The sequence below is a fragment of the Mustela putorius genome, unplaced genomic scaffold (assembly GCF_011764305.1).
Source record: "Mustela putorius furo isolate JIRA1106 unplaced genomic scaffold, ASM1176430v1.1 tig00003942_pilon_pilon_pilon, whole genome shotgun sequence".
Taxonomy (NCBI): domain Eukaryota; kingdom Metazoa; phylum Chordata; class Mammalia; order Carnivora; family Mustelidae; genus Mustela; species Mustela putorius.
The window spans coordinates 9,710,274-9,729,124 of NW_025422087.1; the positions used below are offsets into that span (position 1 = coordinate 9,710,274).

The window sequence follows — 18,851 nt, forward strand, 5'->3', positions numbered from 1 at the left end:
GGCTAATTCCTATTGTGCTACTTTTAGATTCAGCTCACTGTTCCCAGATAATGCACATCCATTGTGTTCCTGAAAGATCCTGTGCATAACTTTGATCAAAGCAGTTATTGAAATATATTGCACAGTTGATTTGTTGGTTTCTTGTATTTCCTTCAGGTATCTCTAAGGCATTGGTTATATCTTACTTTCTTTTTATCCCTCAAACTTGTCAGGGAAGTTGTATTCCTTTAACCTGTCAGTGCTCAATAAGTGTTACAGAAAAGAGAGAGGGAGCAGAAAGAAGAAAGGGATTCTTTTAGGGTGTCACAAACAATTGCAAAACTCATTTGCCTTGATGAGTCACTATTGAAAAACCCTTATCTTCACTATCTTACTTTATACATAGGCCAAATCTTGAATATACAGATAAACTAAGAATCTTTTTATAAGAGCCACAGAAATAATTAATGGACTCTCCAGGACTCTGTCCTTGAACCACTTCTCCTATCCACTTGAACTCACTTCTTCGGTGATTTCATCCAATTTCCTGCCATTAAATAGCATTTACGTTGATGATTCCCAAATTTATGTCTCAGCCCAGTCCTCTCTCCTCGATTAGAGATTCCTCTATCCAATAGTTTTTTCAATATATTTGGATGATTAATAACTGCTCCAACCATGTTCGCCCCTATCTTAGTTAATGGCAGCTCTGCCCTTCATTCTGCTTAAGGCAAAAATCTTTACATCTTCTTTGACTTTACTCTCACACTCACATCCAGTCTTCCACAAGTGCTGTTTTCTCTGCCTTCTTAATATAGTCAAAATATTGACTATATTTTGCCATTCCGATCCAAACTACATCATTTCTTGCTTGGTTTATTACACTAAACTCCTACTACTTTCCCTTCCCCCATTAAGTGTTTCCTTAATACAACTGCCAGAATGGTCCTCCTTAACCTGAGATCAAATTCCTCCCTTGTTCATAAGGTTTTAGTAGCTTCTGATCCACTGTGAGAAAAAGCCAACGTCTTTACAATGGACTATAAGGACCTATGATCAGAACCCCACTTACCTTGGTCTCACCTCTTACAAGCCTCCACATCTTCTAGACTCAACACTAGCCTTCTTCCTGGTCCCACTACCTGTGACACTCTTTTTTTTTTTTTATTTTTTGCTTTTGCTTTTGCTTTTTTTTTTGCTTTTGCATTTTTTTTATTTTATTATGTTACTCACCATACATTACATCATTAATTTTTGATGTTCCATGTGTTCCATGTGTTCCATGATTCATTGTTTGCATGTAACACCCAGTGCTCCATGCAATGCATGCCCTCCTTAATACCCAAGTCTGGGCTAGCCCATCTCCCCCGCCTGAAACCTTCAGTTTGTTTCCCATAGTCCATAGTCTTTCATGGTTTGTTAAGACCTTACCAGTTTATCCAGTTAGAATGGCCAAAATTGACAAGGCAAGAAACAACATATGTTGGAAAGGATATCGGGAAAGGGGAACTCTATTACACTGTTAGTGAGAATGCAAGCTGGTGCAGCCACATTGGAAAACAGTGTGGAGATTCTTAAAAAAAAAATTAAAAATACAACTATCTGAAGACCCAGCAATTGCACTGCTGGGTATTTACCCCAAAGACACAGATGGGGTAAAAAGAAGGGCCATTGGTATCCCAATAGCAGCAACGTCCACAAGAGCTAAACTGTGGAAAGAGCCAAGATACCCCCTTCAACAGGCAAATGGATAAAGAAGATGTGGTCCCTATACACAATGGAATATTACTCAGCCTTCAGAAAAGATGAAAGCCCAACTTTTGCATACCATGGATGGAACTAGAGGAGATTATGCTGAATTAAATAAGTTAAGCAGAGAAAAACAATTTTCATGTGGTTTCATTTATAATTTGTGGAACAGAAGGAATAGCATGGATGACATTAGGAGAAGGAAACAAACCATGCCTGTGACAGTCTTACACTCTTTCCTGGATATCTTATAGCTTGCTCCTCTTACACCTTCCAGTGTTTCCTCAAATACTACTATTTTTAGTAAGTGTTCTCTAAGCAGTTCTCCTTATTCTTGTCTGTGCTTTATTTTTCTCATAGCACTTTCCATCTCATATACTGTATTAACCCATTCATGTTATTGTATCTTGTGTCTCTCCATATTGGAATATAAGTTCCATGAAGGCAGAGGTTTTGTTTGTTCCATATATTTCTATATGTCAGAATTTAGAACCACACCTCACCTTACTGTCAGAGGCTCAGTAAGTATTTGTTGAATAAATGAACAAATGAATCTCAGATTACAGCCCAAATTTCTGGTTTTGAGATAGGATAAATTCAGTGATGGAAAATTTACATTTATATGTATTATATATCGCTCACTCTATCACAAAACATAGTTAATCACTGAATGGAACATTTTGTTGATGTGAGTTAGATTGAATAATTTCTTGACTTGTGCTGTTTTGATGATAACCTTCACAACCTTAGAGTATGCATGAGTTTTATGTAGTACAGAGGAATAATCTACTTATTTATAGTTTGCTGTCTTAAGGTTATGGAGCAGAATTGTGAAATTGTTTAGGAAAACATGGAAACAATGTTCTTGAGATAGAAAAATGCAGTTGGTAATGTGTGTGTAGTATAGAGGATTCTATGTACGTAACTGTATGAATAGCAGATCTAGAAGGAGAGTGGAATATGTTAATAGTCTATATTGGTGGGTCTTAACTTTTTTGTGGCTGTATTTTTTTTTTAAAGATTTTATTTATTTATTTGACAGAGAGAAATCACAAGTAGTTGGAGAGGCAGGCAGAGAGAGAGAGGAGGAAGCAGGCTCCCTGCCAAGCAGAGAGCTCCATGCGGGACCCGATCCCAGGACCCTGAGATCATGACCCGAGCCGAAGGCAGCGGCTTAACCCACTGAGCCACCCAGGCGCCCCTTGTGGCTGTATTTTTGAAACCCAGATAATTATTTGCTCACCCTAGAAAAAGTGTATGCACTTCAGAATTTTATGTATAGTTTAGCATATTTATGGAATCGAAATGGGTACCCACAATAGTTATGAAGACTCCTAGGTAAGGTTAAGCCTTTTAGTACGGATAGAATAAGTTACCAAGTAGAACATGTTGAGTCACTGAAAGAAGATCTTGTAAGAGCTAAAAGTTCAGTTTTCACATAATATGTTAATCAATGCATATTAATAAATGCAAACTTATGGATTATTTATAAAGTAGATTGTTAGGAAACAGAATGTTTTGATGTGTTAGGGAATGGGCAGTGTTGAAGGAATGATATTAAGGAACAGAATGTACTGTACTCTGATTCTGTAAACCATCTGGCCATTATACTCAAAGAAGAAAGAGTAGGCTGCATGAAGTTGTAGACTGAGACAGGATCTGAGAAGTCAGTCAAAGCCAGCTTCCCACCTCTCTCAACCCAGCTCTGGTGACATGATTTTCCTAGTCATTTGAACACATCAGTAGTTGGAAACTGGAGCTCATAAAAGTTACTAGAGAACCTTCTTCCTGTTGGTTTTAATTTGATAGGGAGATATATAGTTTCTTCTTCTTTCCTTTTCATATACCTTCAGATTTAAAAAAAAAAGTTGTTTTTTTGTTTGTTTTGTTTGTTTGTTTGTTTAACTATAATTTTCTGGTCTCTCAGCCTTCCCTCCCATGACTTTTTCTTTTATGGGCATGATGCTGTTTGTCATTATTCTTGAAATCTGATGCCTAAAACTGCACACAAGATTTTGTTTATGAAGTCTGACAATCAAAAAGGATGTCAGGATTATCACTTCTTTCAAAACTGTGTAGTGTTGCTGGTGCAGACCTAGGTTGCATCAGCACTTTTGGAAGCTATAGCAGTCCTAACAATTGCTATAGATCACATGGTATTCCAGGCAAAGTGCTAAACATTTTATATGTATTTTATACTCATCTTTCTAAAAATCTTATAAGCTACAAACTGTTATGAGTCTCATTTTAAAGGTGAGGAGAATGGAACTTAGATTTACTTGCCTAATACCACACAGCTAGAAATTGTGGAAGGTAGAATAGAATTCTAACTCTGATCCATCTGTCATTGAAAACTGGTTTTTTTAGCCACTGTTTTACTATATTTAAACGCCATTTTGCACTACCAGATTTGCTGTGTTCGCTGTCAATGAAGTTTCTGAAGACTTTCACATTAATTGCTATTGAACCAGATGCTTTCCGTTCTTAAGGAGACTGGCATTTAATATTGTGTGTATTTATTTACAAGCTATTGTTACAGGTTGTTGAGATAAAATTTTTTTCTCTCATTAATATAACTGTTTTTCAGAATATATTTTGCATAGCCTCAGCACTTGACAAGATGCTGTAGTAGTCCGTTAATAAAAATTTCTGCCCAAATTTGGTGATGACCTGTTAATTAGGAATTTTGGGTGATAGTTCTCCTACAATATATAAATCTGTCTCACAGCACTATAAACCAGCCCGTGTTTCTTATTTTATCCACAGGGATTTTAATGAGTTGTTTAAAAAAGTGTTATAGATTACTAATAACTTTTTTTCAAATTGAGAGTTGATAATTTTGTCTTCTTGCTGGACATCCAGGAAACTAGTGCATCTCAACAGTTTAGAAGTTTAGAGAAGAGTTTTGACGATAAACCCAAAATACTAGTTTTTTTTTCTTTTGATAGATCAGTATAACCACCTACCTTATATGATGTAGGCAGAGAATTATTTCACTTTACACAGTGGTAATAATAACATTTATAAGACAGCTTATGCTAAAAAAAAAACCCTTTTAAATACAATTTAATTTAATTTCTCCAGTTATATGTGAAGTATATGGCATACATCTTGCCATATTTGCAATGAAGAACTGAAATTTAAAATCACACAACTTGAGAGTGATTTAGGTCTCAAGATTTAGTCTTCTAGCTCCATGTCCTGTATTCTTTCCATAATGTCACATGGTTTCTCAAAATGTAATAAATGAAGGCATTGGATGAGGAATGGCCAGTGAAAGTGTTGAAAGCATAAAGTGTACTTTTGGAAATTAGATAAGATAGTTAAGAGTTCAAGATTGAGTCTAATGAATTAGATTCCACCTATAAAGAGTAAAGAAGAAAATATCCAGAAAGAGATAATGTAGAAATTTTTTGGCATGAGTAAAATTATTTAAGACTGCAATACATTTGGTCACAAAAAAAGTTTTAAGTATTCCTTAAATTGAGAGTAATTATTCTTATAAATTTAGCTTTTTGATATTGAAGAAATCATTGAAGACAGCAACATAAGTGTTTCTAGGAAAAACAATGTTATTAAGGAAGCTTAAGCTATAGACTTACTTGAGGATAAGCCACTAATATGATTTTAAGTAAAGCTTTTTAATGGGACAATTAAAATTTTTAAAATGTGTATAGGCATATTTACGAGAACTAGTTTAGTTTGGAGAGTTTTGTACTGTCAGTCATTAGTTTTCAAGCATTACATTTGAGCTTATAGCATCTCATACATCTACTCTCTAGATGAAAAAGCTCAATGATGGTTGAGTAACACTGGTAAATACTTTTTCTATGAAGTTTCAGTCTGTATACTTTGAGAAGAATGAAGCTTCCCTACTTTATTTAGAAATATAGATACTTATTATTTTAGATAAATAGTTTATCTTTTAAAATTATACTAATTTAAAAAAATTTTAAATTTACTTCAGGTTAACACAATGACAAATTCAGAACTTTTTAGTGTGAAATTCATCTATGTTAAAGTAACATGGGAAACACCTGTGTTCAAAATGTCAAGTCTTGAAAGCTAAATAGATCTTTAACTGAGTATTGAGTGTATCATTGAGTTCTTTTTCATTATAACAACTATGAAAAATAACTAAATTTTTTTTTCAGAAAAATAAACTGTAATCTTATTATGCCATTAGATGTTATTCAGTAGTCCTTGGTTAATTTTTAGCTTTACTATGAAGAAGCTTCAGAATCTGGCTTTTGGAATGGTTTTTATGTTATGATTATTTTACAAATGGAGAATATAATATGGGTAAGAAGGACATTTTATGCATATTTTGCCAAAAGACTATGCAGATGCAAAATATTCTAACTTGAGCACACATTTTCGCAGTTTTTCCAGAATCATGATTATAGCTATACTACAAGCCATCTTAAGAAAACTCCACATTCTACTTAAACATTTACCAAATGAATAAAAGTGAACACATTTCACAATATATCCTAATGTCCATATCTCCTTCACCAATGAAATTGGACTCAGAAATAAAAAGAAAGAAAGAGAGAGAAAGAAAAAAAAAGGACAATTAAATGTTGACTGAATATGTCGTAGCAGGGTTGGATTTCATCTTAAACCTTGTGTTAGTTATTTTCCATCACTTCTTACTTTCCAGGAGTGTTGTGGTACCTGTTAAGAAGCCACCTCCAGGTAGTTTGGCTGTAACCACTGTGGGAGCCACTGCTGCTGGAAGTGGGCTGCCAACTGGCAGTACTTCTAATATATTTGCTGCTACTGGAGCTACACCAAAAAGTATGATTAATACAACAGGTATTGTCCTTATATATTTTTGTGATACCTCATCTTTTTCTTTCTGTTTTCTTTATCTTCATTTTTCTGCTTATTTTATCTTAAAAATTAAATTGCTCTAATCATTTGGGATTGTCATAATCTTTAAGAAGGTTCTACTTTATGTTACCACCTTTTAGAATTTATCTGTACTTCTAAGACATTTTTAGTGGTCATTTTAGAGGACACTATTGTTTTTGTTTTGAGTCCTCTCAAAGCACAGTGCTGTTTACTTTCAGAGTTAAATCAGATTGCTGAAAGTTATTTGGGGAGGAAGACCAAAAGATAATTTAAACATTGGAGTTTGATATATAAAAATTAGTAAACAGTATCAAGAATATCACAAAATATGTTAGTGATAGAAAATAGATTTAGTGACATTTACTGGTTGAATCCTAATGTATATTTTTTGCAAAATCCTCTAATGAAAGGCAGAGCTCCCCTAAGAACCTGAATGGTTTGCAAGAGCCTCAAGGTGATGGGGGAAAAAATGCATGTGAATAAGAACCATTATTTGACATTGAATTAATTTATGTACTTAGATTACAGTTGTATCTAATTCATTGTCCAACATTTTCCTAATGATACTAGGAACAGAAAATTCCAAATCACTACAAATTTTAAAAGCCTGCCTAAAATAACCTTTATTTATGTAAATTTCCAGAAATGTTCCTGTTGATTATTAGCTAAATAAATCCTTACCCAAATCTTTGTGATTCCGTTTTAGGTATTTATACAACGCAAGATGATCCCTGACTTTTCTTCCCTGACTATAGTAGCCTTCTCTTCTCCAAACTGTATAGCCTTGAACTTTTCCATCTATTATCATTACTTAGATTCTTCCCATTTTTATGAATTTCATAGCTCTTCTATGTGCTTTCTGTATCTATCTTGTTTATCATACCACCTGAGTCTGACATATCATGACCAACACATTTATGGGGTTTTAGTAAGTAGAATATACTCTATCAAGCATATTTATATTAGCAAATAAACATTAGTAATGGCATTGTGTTAAAGAACATAACACCCTTAGTTTATCTATATTATAAATAAATATATCCACCTTGTCTGAAGACTTCAAAGTTTTTCTATATAGTTTATAATCTCATTCTATATATTCATTCTGCTTTCTAGAAATAGGAAGAAAAATACTGTTTTACCAAAATATATATCAAAAAACATGTTAAGATTTTGAAAATATGCCAGTATAGTTGAAAGAAGTCTACATTTAGTGTCTAATGAATAATTCCTAATTTTTGAGAGAGAGGTTAAAGGAAAATTATATTACCTCTTTTTTATCTTTATATGAAACAAGTTATATTTCCTTATAATTTCTATTTTATGAATTAATAATAGATACAGAAAGTGATGGTAGCAAGAAATATAATGATAATATAATATTATGTATAAAGTACATAATATTACAGTGGAAAATAAAATGTAAGTAATTAAATGTCCTCCTCAGAAATATGTACAGACACACCTACACACACACACACACACACACACACATTTTTTATACCTACACTTAAACTGGGCCCATTGTCCAGTTTAGTTTTTGGCAGTTGTGTTTAGTGTTTTGGCAGTTTGGGCAGGTTAGTGTTACAGCAGAATCCCAGTAGCAGTTCAGTTTTATGAGAAATAGTGTGAGATAAGATAATATTCAGGAACACTAGATGTCCCTCAACTCCACAGCTCTTTAATATACTTACATGGTGTATTATAGAAAAGTCTGTTCCAAAGTGTCATCTTGATATCATTGAGGAGAACTCATTATTTTAAAAGCAGGTACAATTATATTCATTATAGCCCTTCTTAAAACAATCATTTTATCAAAATAAGCATTTGATGCTTCAGGGCCATAGATTTATGCTCAGTTTGTTGTAAATTATATCTTAGATGGTGAAAATTAAAATATTACAATATAACAATAAAAATAAATTTTTCATTTCTAAATTTGAATTGTTTATCGGCCTCATTTTATCTAAAATTATTTTCATTTGTTGATGTCTTTTATTTATACCCCATTTGTAATAATGTACTTCTGTTAGAATATTATAAGTAAATCAACTGGATTTTAGTGCAACAGCTATTATTTGTAATTATGAAGAGTTATTAGGGCATAATGGCCAAATGATTTTTTAATTGTTGAATTCTGTTTTGAAATTCAGATGACTAAATCTTCAAAATCAGATAGTAATGATATAATGAAAATTATTTTGTTAAATATGCTTAAGGCTAAAAATTATTATTTTGGGAACAGGTGCCGTGGATTCAGGGTCCTCCTCCTCTTCCTCCTCTTCTAGTTTTGTGAACGGTGCTACCAGCAAAAACCTTCCAGCTGTACAAACTGTTGCTCCAATGCCAGAAGACTCAGCTGAAAACATGAGGTATATACATAACTATCTTTTATACTCATTTTCCAACTCCATCTTCAAACATAGTGAAACAGTACACAGTAAATACAAAGGTATAATTTAGAATTTTTGAGAAGAGCTAATTATGAATTTTGTGCTATATTGCATAATTGTATTGTTCTGGCATTTTTAAAAGTCACTATATTTCAGGGCCTAAACAGAGGTGGTGACTGATGTTCAGTGACCCTGTTGGATTTGTCATCCATTGTCATATAGCATGTTACTATTTCTATTACAGTAAAAACATGCACAAATGGTAACATGATAACATTGTGCATCTTTGCAGTGGTGATGAAAAGTTTAAAATACAGACTTTCAAAATAAATCTGCAAAATTATTTATAATACATGTAATTGAACAAATGAGCATTATCTTTTTCTTCAAGCTGAATAGATAAAAATTTATGGTAGCACATCACAGAGCATTCCTGGAAGATTAGTCCACAGTCTTAGAGTTAAATCACACACACATACATGTGTGTGTGTGTGTGTGTGTGTGTGTGTATTCATGTTTTACACTTGATCTTAGCCAAAGGCTGAGAAGTGATATGTATTCATGTTTTAAATTCAAGAATTACACAAATGCAGACTATAAAAGCTCAGTGAAACAGTGAAGACACTCATGTTACCATCACTCAACTCAGGAAATACAATGTTCCAAGTACCCCAAAAACCTCCACCTTGTGTTCCTTTTCCTATCAGTAATCTTGCTCCTCATTTATAATCCTGACTTTTAATATGAGGGCATCTTTGTATTTTTTTGAATTTTATGTAAATGAAATTGCACAGTACATGTTCTTTTGTTTTGGAGTGTCTTTTGTTCAGCTTTGTTTATGAGATTCATCTATGTTGCATGTAGTAATAGTTTTATTTTTATTCCATTTTTATTCCTTTGTGGTTGGATACTATAATTCACTAGTCTTTTTTACCGATGATGGGCATTTTAGAATTTTCTAGGTTTAGACTATTAAAAATAATGATGCTTTTTATGCAGTGATGCTGCTTGACATTACTCTTGAGTGTGCCACACATTTGCTTGCGTGCATGTATGTGGGTTAAATAACAAGGAGTAGAACTGCTGATTCACGTGACTGTGCGTGTTCAGTTTTACTAGATAATCCCAAACAATTTCCTGGAGTGCTTATGAAAGTTTACTAATTCTGCAGCGGCATATGAGAGTTCCTGTTTCTTCATAACTTCAATGGTACTTAGTATGGTCATTCTTAAATTTTAGCCCTTTTGTTCGAAGTATTTCATCGTATTTGTAGTTTGCATTTTCCTGTGGTTAATGGGTGAGCATCTTCTTACATATTTATTGGTCTTTTGGTTTTATTCTTTTGTGATTTGCCTATTGAAATCTCTTTCCCATTTTTAAAAATTGAGTTGTTTTTCTTCTTGTTAATAATTTGTAAGGTTCTTTATGTATTTGAAAATGGCTCGTTTGAAGATTATATGTTTTTTTTTTTTTTTTTTTTTTTTTAAAGTATTCTTTTTTTTTTTTTTTTTAAGATTTTATTTATTTATTTGACAGAGAGAGATCACAAGTAGGCAGAGAGATAGAGAGAGGAGGAAGCAGGCTCCCTGCTGAGCAGAGAGCCCCATACGGGACTCGATCCCAGGACCCTGAGATCATGACCTGAGCCGAAGGCAGCGGCTTAACCCACTGAGCCACCCAGGCACCCCTGAAGATTATATGTTTTATATATATCTTCTCCCATTCTGTATCTTCTCTATGCATTTATATGCTCTGTTTGGGTCCACAGAAGTTGTAATTTTACTGAAACTCAATTTGTCAAGTCTTAATGCTTTTTCTATTATAGATGAAATTTTTGCCTACATTTCCCCCACCTTATCTCCTGGCTGCTTTATTATCTTTTATATTTATACATACAGTCCATTTAGAATTGAGTTCTGTAAATTTAATGGAGGTAGAGTAATATGAATGTCAGGATGACCCATCATCATTTACTTTAAAAACTCTTCCTTCCTCCTATCTCTGCCACTCTGTCACAGATCAAGTGCCCCTAAATGCTGGATATGGCTTGCCACTCAGTTCTGCCCCATTTGCCTGTGTATCCTTGTGCCATACTGTCATAATTAGCTTTAGGTTTAATAAAGGTCAGTATCTGGTTGAGTAAGATCTTTCCACTTTGTCCACTTCTTTTTCAATTAAGTCCAAAATATTCTTGATACTTAGCATTTCTATTTAAATTTTAGAATCAATTTGTCAGTATCCATATTTTAAAAATCTTGATGGAGTTTAGCTATGCATGGAATTCATGGATCTAGTACAACTAAAATCTATATTGCATGTATAGATCTCCTTCAGTATTGAAATTTTCAAACTATGAGCATCATATATTCTTCACATTTCTTCATTTTGTTTCTGAGTTTTTCCTAGTAACAATATTTAGTTTTCTAGGCAGAAATTTACACGTTCGTATTTCATTTATTCTTAGGATTTTAATATTTTGTATTTATTGTTTTTCTCTAGCTAGTTTTCAAATCATTATTATTGAGACCATTTATTTATATTGTTTGAACTCAATAAAAATACTCCTTTCGAGTATACTTTTGAAACAACGGACTTTATCATTTTAATGAGTTTTTTTTTTAAGATTTTATTTATTTATTTGACAGACAGAGATCACAAGTAGGCAGAGAGGCAGGCAGAGAGAGAGAGAGAGAGGAGGAAGCAGGCTCCCTGCTGAGCAGAGAGCCCGATGTGGGGCTCGATCCCGGGTCCCCGAGATCATGACCTGAGCCGAAGGCAGCGGCTTAACCCACTGAGCCACCCAGGCACCCCTATTTTAATGAGTTTTGATCAGTTTATATACCTATAAAACCACCCATTACCCCAGAAAGCTCCCTTGTGCTCCATATGTAATTCATCCATCTTTGCCTCAGGCAAACACTTATGTACTTTTTTAAAATTTATTTTTATTTTTGTAATTTCTTTTCAGTGTACCAGAATTCGTTGTTTATGCACCACACTCAGTGCTCCATGCACTACATGCCCTCCTTAATACCCACCACCAGGCTCACCTAACTTCCCACCCCTGCCCCTTCAAAACCCTCACGTTGTTTTTCCGAGTCCATAGTCTCTCATGATTCATCTCCCCCTCCAATTTCCCCCAACTCCCTTCTCCTCTCCATCTCCCCATGTCCTCCATGTTATTTCTTATGTTCCACAAATAAGTGAAACCATATGATAATTGACTCTCTCTGCTTGATTTATTTCACTCAGCATAATCTCTTCCACTCCCGTCCATGTTGATAGAGAAGTTGGGTATTCATTCATCCTTTCTGATGGAGGCATAATACTCCATAGTGTATATGGACCACATCTTCCTTATCCATTAGTCTGTTGAAGGGCATCTTGGTTCTTTCCACAGTTTGGCGACCATGGCCATTGCTGCTATGAACATTGGGGTACAGATGGCCCTTCTTTTCACTACATCTGTATCTTTGGGGTAAATACCCAGTAGTGCAATTGCAGGGTCATAGGGACTTATGTACTTTTTAATAGTATAACTTAAATTTGACTTTTCTAGGGTTTCATGTAGATGGAATCATACAAAATGTATTTTTGTGTGTGTCTCTATCTTCTTCCACTCAGTTTTTGAGATTCTGAGATTTATCTGTATCTTTTTGTTTTCTGTGGACATTTAATATTCTGTGGGCATTTGAGTATAAGGCTTGTCTTGGACATACATTCTTGGGTAAATAACTTAGAGTAAAACTGCTGGTTGTATAGTAAGTATTATGCTTCTCCTTATAAGAAACTGCTATTTTGCAAAGTGGTTGTATCGTATTATATTCCTGTCAACAATGTGTAAAAGTGCCAATTTGTTCTCCATTCTTGTCAACACTGGTATTGTTAATCTTTTTATTTTAAGGCTTTATAATGGCTAGGTAAGCATATTTCATTTGGTTTTATTTTCAGTTTTCCTAATGATTAATGGTGAGAAGGTTTGTTTTTTTGTATGTGTTATGGGCCAGTGAAATCTTCTGCTGTTTAAAAAAAATTGGATTGTTTTTCTCATTGATTTGTAAGAGTTCGTTATATATTCTGAATATATGTCCTCTGTTAGATTGCGTAATTTTTCTGTTCACTTTTATATTTTTATTTTGTTAAAAGTGTTTAGAATAGGAACTTTCTAATTTTGATAAAGTCCATTGTTCCAAAAGTCTTTTCTGTAGTGATATGTGTCTTAGTGTCCTAAGAAATCTTTACCCAAAAGTCATGAATATATTCTTACACATTTTCTTTTAAAATTGTGGTTTTCAGCTTTTATAATTAGGTCTGTGATCCATTCACTTAATTTCTATCTATATGGTGAGAAAAATGTTGGGGTTTGTTTTTAATCATTTTCATATCAGTTTTTCAGCACCATTATATTATCTTGGCACACTGGTTTAAAATCAGTTGACCATCTATGTGTGGATCTATTTCTAGATTCCATACTGTTCTATGACCTATATGGCTATTCTTATGCCAATACTTTACTGTCTTCTTCACTGCAACTTTATAGTAAATCTTCAAAGCAGGTAGTACAAGTTTTCTAACTCTCTACCCTTCTACAGTTGCTTAACTGTCCTAGGTTATAGGCATTTTCATATAAATTTTAGAATTTGTTTGTACTTGACAGTTTCTAAAAGAAAACTGCTGCAGTTTTAATTAGGATTTTGATGAATCTTTAAATTTAAGGAGAATTGATGTCTTAATAATATTGAGTCTTCCAATCTTTGAACATTGTCTATATGCATTCACTGAGATCTTTACTTTCAGCAACTTAATATAGTTTTCATTGTAAAGTCTTGTGCTTACTTTTTTCATTTTTATTATTTTTACTTGTCTTTGATGATATTCTAATTAAAATTTTTACTTTAAATTTCCAATTTTGAATTAGAAGGCAAACAGAAAAGAGCCAATACTGTATGTCTCCATTTATACAAAATACAAATAAGTTTATCTTAACACAGAGTAAATTGATGACTGCCTGTGTCAATTATACCTCAGTAGAGCAGAGAAAAATGAAACATGTTAACTGGATGTTTATCGTGTATAGAAAGACAATTTGGAGTGCCTGGGTGGCTCAGTGGGTTAAAGCTTCTGCCTTCGGCTCAGGTCATAATTTCAGGGTCCTGGGATCGAGCCCTGCATCAGGCTCTTTGCTCAGCAGGGAGCCTGCTTCCCTTCCTCTCTCTGTGCCTGCCTCTCTGATTACTTGTGATCTCTGTCAAATAAATTTTAAAAATCTTTAAAAAAAAGATAATTTAATTTTGCATATTTGACTTTATATCCTGTAGCTTTGCTTAATCCACTTAATTTTAGTAGATGTGGTAGTTTAGAACTATTCTTAACTCAATAATTATATTATCTGTAGTTTCCTTATTATTTTCAAGGTGTAAGGTAGTGTTACTTGTAGTTTTAGTGATATTTATCCTTAAGCGTTTGAAAATTCACCAGTGGCGCCAAATCAAAATGAAATTTTCTTTATGGGAGAGTTTTAAATTACAAATTAAGTTTCTTTAATGGATCAGTGACTATTCATATTTTGCTTATTGGCAAAAATATGCTTATTTGCAAAACTGATTCACATCAGCTTTGGTCATTGATGACTTCTTTTTTTTTAAATTTTTGTTTTTTATAAAGATATAATATATTTTTATCCCCAGGGGTACAGGTCCGTGAATCGCCAGGTTTACACATTTTGGTCATTGATGACTTCTAAAAATTTAGCCATCTTACCTAAATTGTTGGATTAATTGCCATAAAGTTTTTATATTTTATTATTTAAAAATATTTGTAGGGTGCCTGGGTGGCTCAGTTGGTTAAGCATCTTCCTTCACCTCAGGTTGTGATTCCAGGTTCTTGGGCTCCCTGCTCAATGGGGAGTCTGCTTCTCCCTCTCCCTCTGTGCCTCCTTCAGCTCGTGTTCTCTCCCTCTCTCTCACTCACTCTCTCTCTCGCAAATAAATTCATTCTTTTAAAAAATACAATAAGGGTGCCTGGATGACTCAGTGGGTTAAGCCGCTGCCTTCGGCTCAGGTCGTGATCTCAGGGTCCTGGGATCGAGTCCCGCATCGGGCTTTCTGCTCAGCGGGGAGCCTGCTTCCTCCTCTCTCTCTGCTTGCTTGTAATCTCTCTCTGTCAAATAAATAAATAAAATCTTTAAAAAAAATAAAAATAAAAAAATAAAAAATACAATAAAATATTTATAGGATCTCTAGTGATGTTCTCTCCTTCATTCCAGATTTTGTTAATTAATATCTTTTTCTCATTTTATCAGTATTAGAATAGCTATTGATTTTTCAATATTAGATTTTTTCTAGAAATTAGCTATTAGCTTCTTTCAATTTTTTTTTTGTGTGTGTTTTCTATTAAACTGAATTCTGCTCTTACTGATTCCTTTTCATTATTTGAGGCTTACTTTTTTTTTCTCTTTCTAGAGTCTTTGGATGGGAACTTATAATAGGAGTTTAAGCTATGGCTTATGGGTTAAATCTGCCTCCCACCAGTTTATATCAAAAATAAACTTTTATTGGTATATAGTTATATAATTTGTTTATATACTGCTTGTTTATATACTAATTGCTTTCACATTACAATGGCAAAGTTAAGTTGTTGTAACCTCTCTATAGTATTATCTAAAAGCTTAAAATATTTACTGTACCCTTTAGAGAAAACATTTACTGACCCCTTGCTTAGACCATTGATTTTAGATCTTCTTTTCTAATATGAGCTTTTAAAGCCACAACTTTTCCTTAAAGGACTGTTTTACCTATGTTTAACAAATTTCATTGTAATATTTTAATTTTCATTATTTTTTCTAAATTTCCCTCTAATTTTTTTTTGACTCATAGGTGTTTTAGAGGTGCATTTTGAAAATGACCTTTTCTCATTTAAACGCAAAACTGTGAGATCCATCCAACTTGTTCAATAGGTCCTTCCATTTGTATTTCTTAGTGGTATTCTGTGTTATGGATATATGACAGTTCGTTCAACCATTCACTCATTAAAGGCCATTCAGTTTTTTTCTAGTTTTTGGCTTTTATGAAAAAAGCTGTAGTGAATAATTTTTTTTATAAACATAAGTTTTCATTTCTCTAGTATAAGTGCTCAAGAGTGAGATTACTGGGTTTTATGATAAGTACCTTATTAGTTTTATTTAAAAAAAAACTTCTACCAGCAATGTATACATAATCCAGTTTCTCTTCATTTTTACTGACATTTGGTGGTGTCTTTTTTTTTTTTTTAAGTCATTCTGGTAGGTATGTACTGATACTGTGCTCCTAATTTGTCATGTTCCTAGTAGATGATTCTGAACATCTTCTTGTGCGCTTTTTGTCATCAATATTAAAATTTCTCTTCATTGTAATATCTGTTCATATTTTTTGCCCATTTCATAATTGGATTGCTTTCTTATTTTTAAGTCTTCAGAGTTCATCGTATTTTCTAAATACTAGGCCTTTCTCAGAAATGTGGTTTTCAGTTGTTTTCTTCCAGACTGTGGCTTCTTGTTTCATCCTTTTAATAGGGTCTTTGGCAAAGGAACACTAAATTTTTGTTGTAGTCTGACTTACCATGCTGTCATGTCTAAGAATTCTTACCCCCACTGAGTCCTAAAAATTTTCTCATATGTTTTCCATAAAGTTCCATGGCTTCATAAACAGTTTCACTTTTAAGTCTGTGACCCATCTTGAGCTAATTTTTGTATAAGGTGTGAGGTTTATATTGAGGTTTGTATTTTTGTCTACGATTGTTCAGTTGCTCCAGCACTATTTATTCAAAATGCTATGCCTCCATATGAGTCATACTTTTAAGGTATTTTAAGGCAAGTCCAAAGTGGCCTTTATTCCTGGGCTAATTTTGTTACACTAAGAAAGTGTGCTGGGACTTCTCCTGAATGTTCAATATACTTAATGAGGTCTTTTCATTTGGTGGGAGGGAACACAGACATTTCTCAGCCCTTTGTGAGCTATAGGAAATGTTTGTGTTATAGCTCTTTCATAATTGTTCTTCCCTCAGAATTTGTCCTAATTCTAACCTTGGGAGCTTTCAGATGTCACATACATAGATTGTTATTCAAGTGAAGACTCCTGTTTTGGGGATTACTTCTCTTTATAACTTTTTCCTCTTGGGTGTTCTGTCCTTCAAATTCTATTCACCTTGGCCTGCCTGAACTGTGGTTTTAGTCTTTTCAACCCAGAATAGTTGCTGGGTTCTGTATTTGCCCTAATAAGGGAAATACCTCCATGCAAGAAACCTGAATGATGGTGGAAATCAATTAGGGTTTATGGTCTTATGCTACTTTTGTTGCCTGAAAACGGCTGTCCTCTGTATTTTGTACCTATTTCTAGTTAATAGTGTGGGAGGTAATTCTAAACTGTCTTATTCCTTCAAGGTGAAAAATGGAATTTATATTTTATATTGTAAATTATTTCTTTTATAAATTTCATTTTTAATTGTTTGCTGGCATATATAATCCATTTTGGTATATTGAACTAACTTTTAACTACTTATTATTCCTAATTATTTATCTATAATTCTTTCTAAATAAATATGTATATACACAGTCATTTCATCTGAGAATATTGGTAGTTTCATCCCCTATTGTAATCTTTGCACCTTTTTTTTTCTTGTCTTATAGTACCACCTAGTACCTCCAATGCAATTTTCTGTAAAAGTGGTTAGAAAAAGCATTTTCTTCATCTTAGATGGAAAGCTTTGAGCATGATTAATTATGATGCCTCCTCTCTATTTACTAAAGATACTCTATCAAATATAAGACATCTCTTGTGTTTATAATTAACAAAGATGGTATGATTTTGTGTACTGAATTTTATTGTACTCACAAATACCAAGGATTATGGTTTAGACACATTTGAGCAGCCATTATTTGGCCTACTGCATTTCTGCTTCTAGTATTGTAATGACAGACGGATACTCTTACATAGTTCTTCATTTCTTTTTTTTTTTTTTTTAAGATTTTATTTATTTATTTGACAGAGAGAAATTACAAGTACACTGAGAGGCAGGCAGAGAGAGAGAGAGAGAAGGAAGCAGGCTCCCTGCCGAGCAGAGAGCCCGATGCGGGACTCGATCCCAGGACCCTGAGATCATGACCCGAGCCGAAGGCAGCAGCTTAACCCACTGAGCCACCCAGGCGCCCCCATAGTTCTTCATTTCACTTGCAAACACACTCCCTTCTCTCTCTCTCTCTCTTTTTTTTTTTAATTTTTTATTTTTTATAAACATATATTTTTATCCCCAGGGGTACAGGTCTGTGAATCACCAGGTTTACACTCTTCACAGCACTCACCAAAGCACGTACCCTCCCCAATGTCCATAATCCCACCCCCCTTCTCACAAACCCCTCCCCCCAGCAACCCTCAGTTTGTTTTGTGAGATTAAGAGTCACTTATGGTTTGTCTCCCTCCCAATCCCATCTTGTTTCATTTATTCTTCTCCTACCTACTTAAGCCCCCATGTTGCATCACCACTTCTTCATATCAGGGAGATCATATGATAGTTGTCTTTCTCTGCTTGACTTATTTCACTAAGCATGATACGCTCTAGTTCCATCCATGTTGTCGCAAATGGCAAGATTTCATTTCTTTTGATGGCTGCATAGTATTCCATTGTGTATATATACCACATCTTCTTGATCCATTCATCTGTTGATGGACATCTAGGTTCTTTCCATAGTTTGGCTATTGTGGACATTGCTGCTATAAACATTCGGGTGCATGTGCCCCTTTGGATCACTACATTTGTATCTTTAGGGTAAATACCCAATAGTGCAATTGCTGGGTCATAGGGCAGTTCTATTTTCAACATTTTGAGGAACCTCCATGCTGT

The 18,851-nt window shown here is 33.9% G+C and overlaps 1 protein-coding gene across 11 annotated transcripts in view; it reads left to right on the forward strand.

Moving 5' to 3' along the window:
• NBEA (neurobeachin) overlaps positions 1 to 18,851 on the forward strand; it is a 678,500-nt gene that overhangs the window by 256,492 nt on the left and 403,157 nt on the right. For 10 of the 11 annotated variants that reach the window (XM_013044893.2, XM_013044895.2, XM_045069766.1 and 7 more), the window contains 2 exons: positions 6,392 to 6,546; positions 8,831 to 8,957. In XM_013044893.2, the coding sequence (XP_012900347.2) occupies positions 6,392 to 6,546; positions 8,831 to 8,957 (282 nt within the window). The remainder of the gene's footprint in view (positions 1 to 6,391; positions 6,547 to 8,830; positions 8,958 to 18,851) is intronic. The other variant, XM_013044896.2, reaches the window with a different exon arrangement.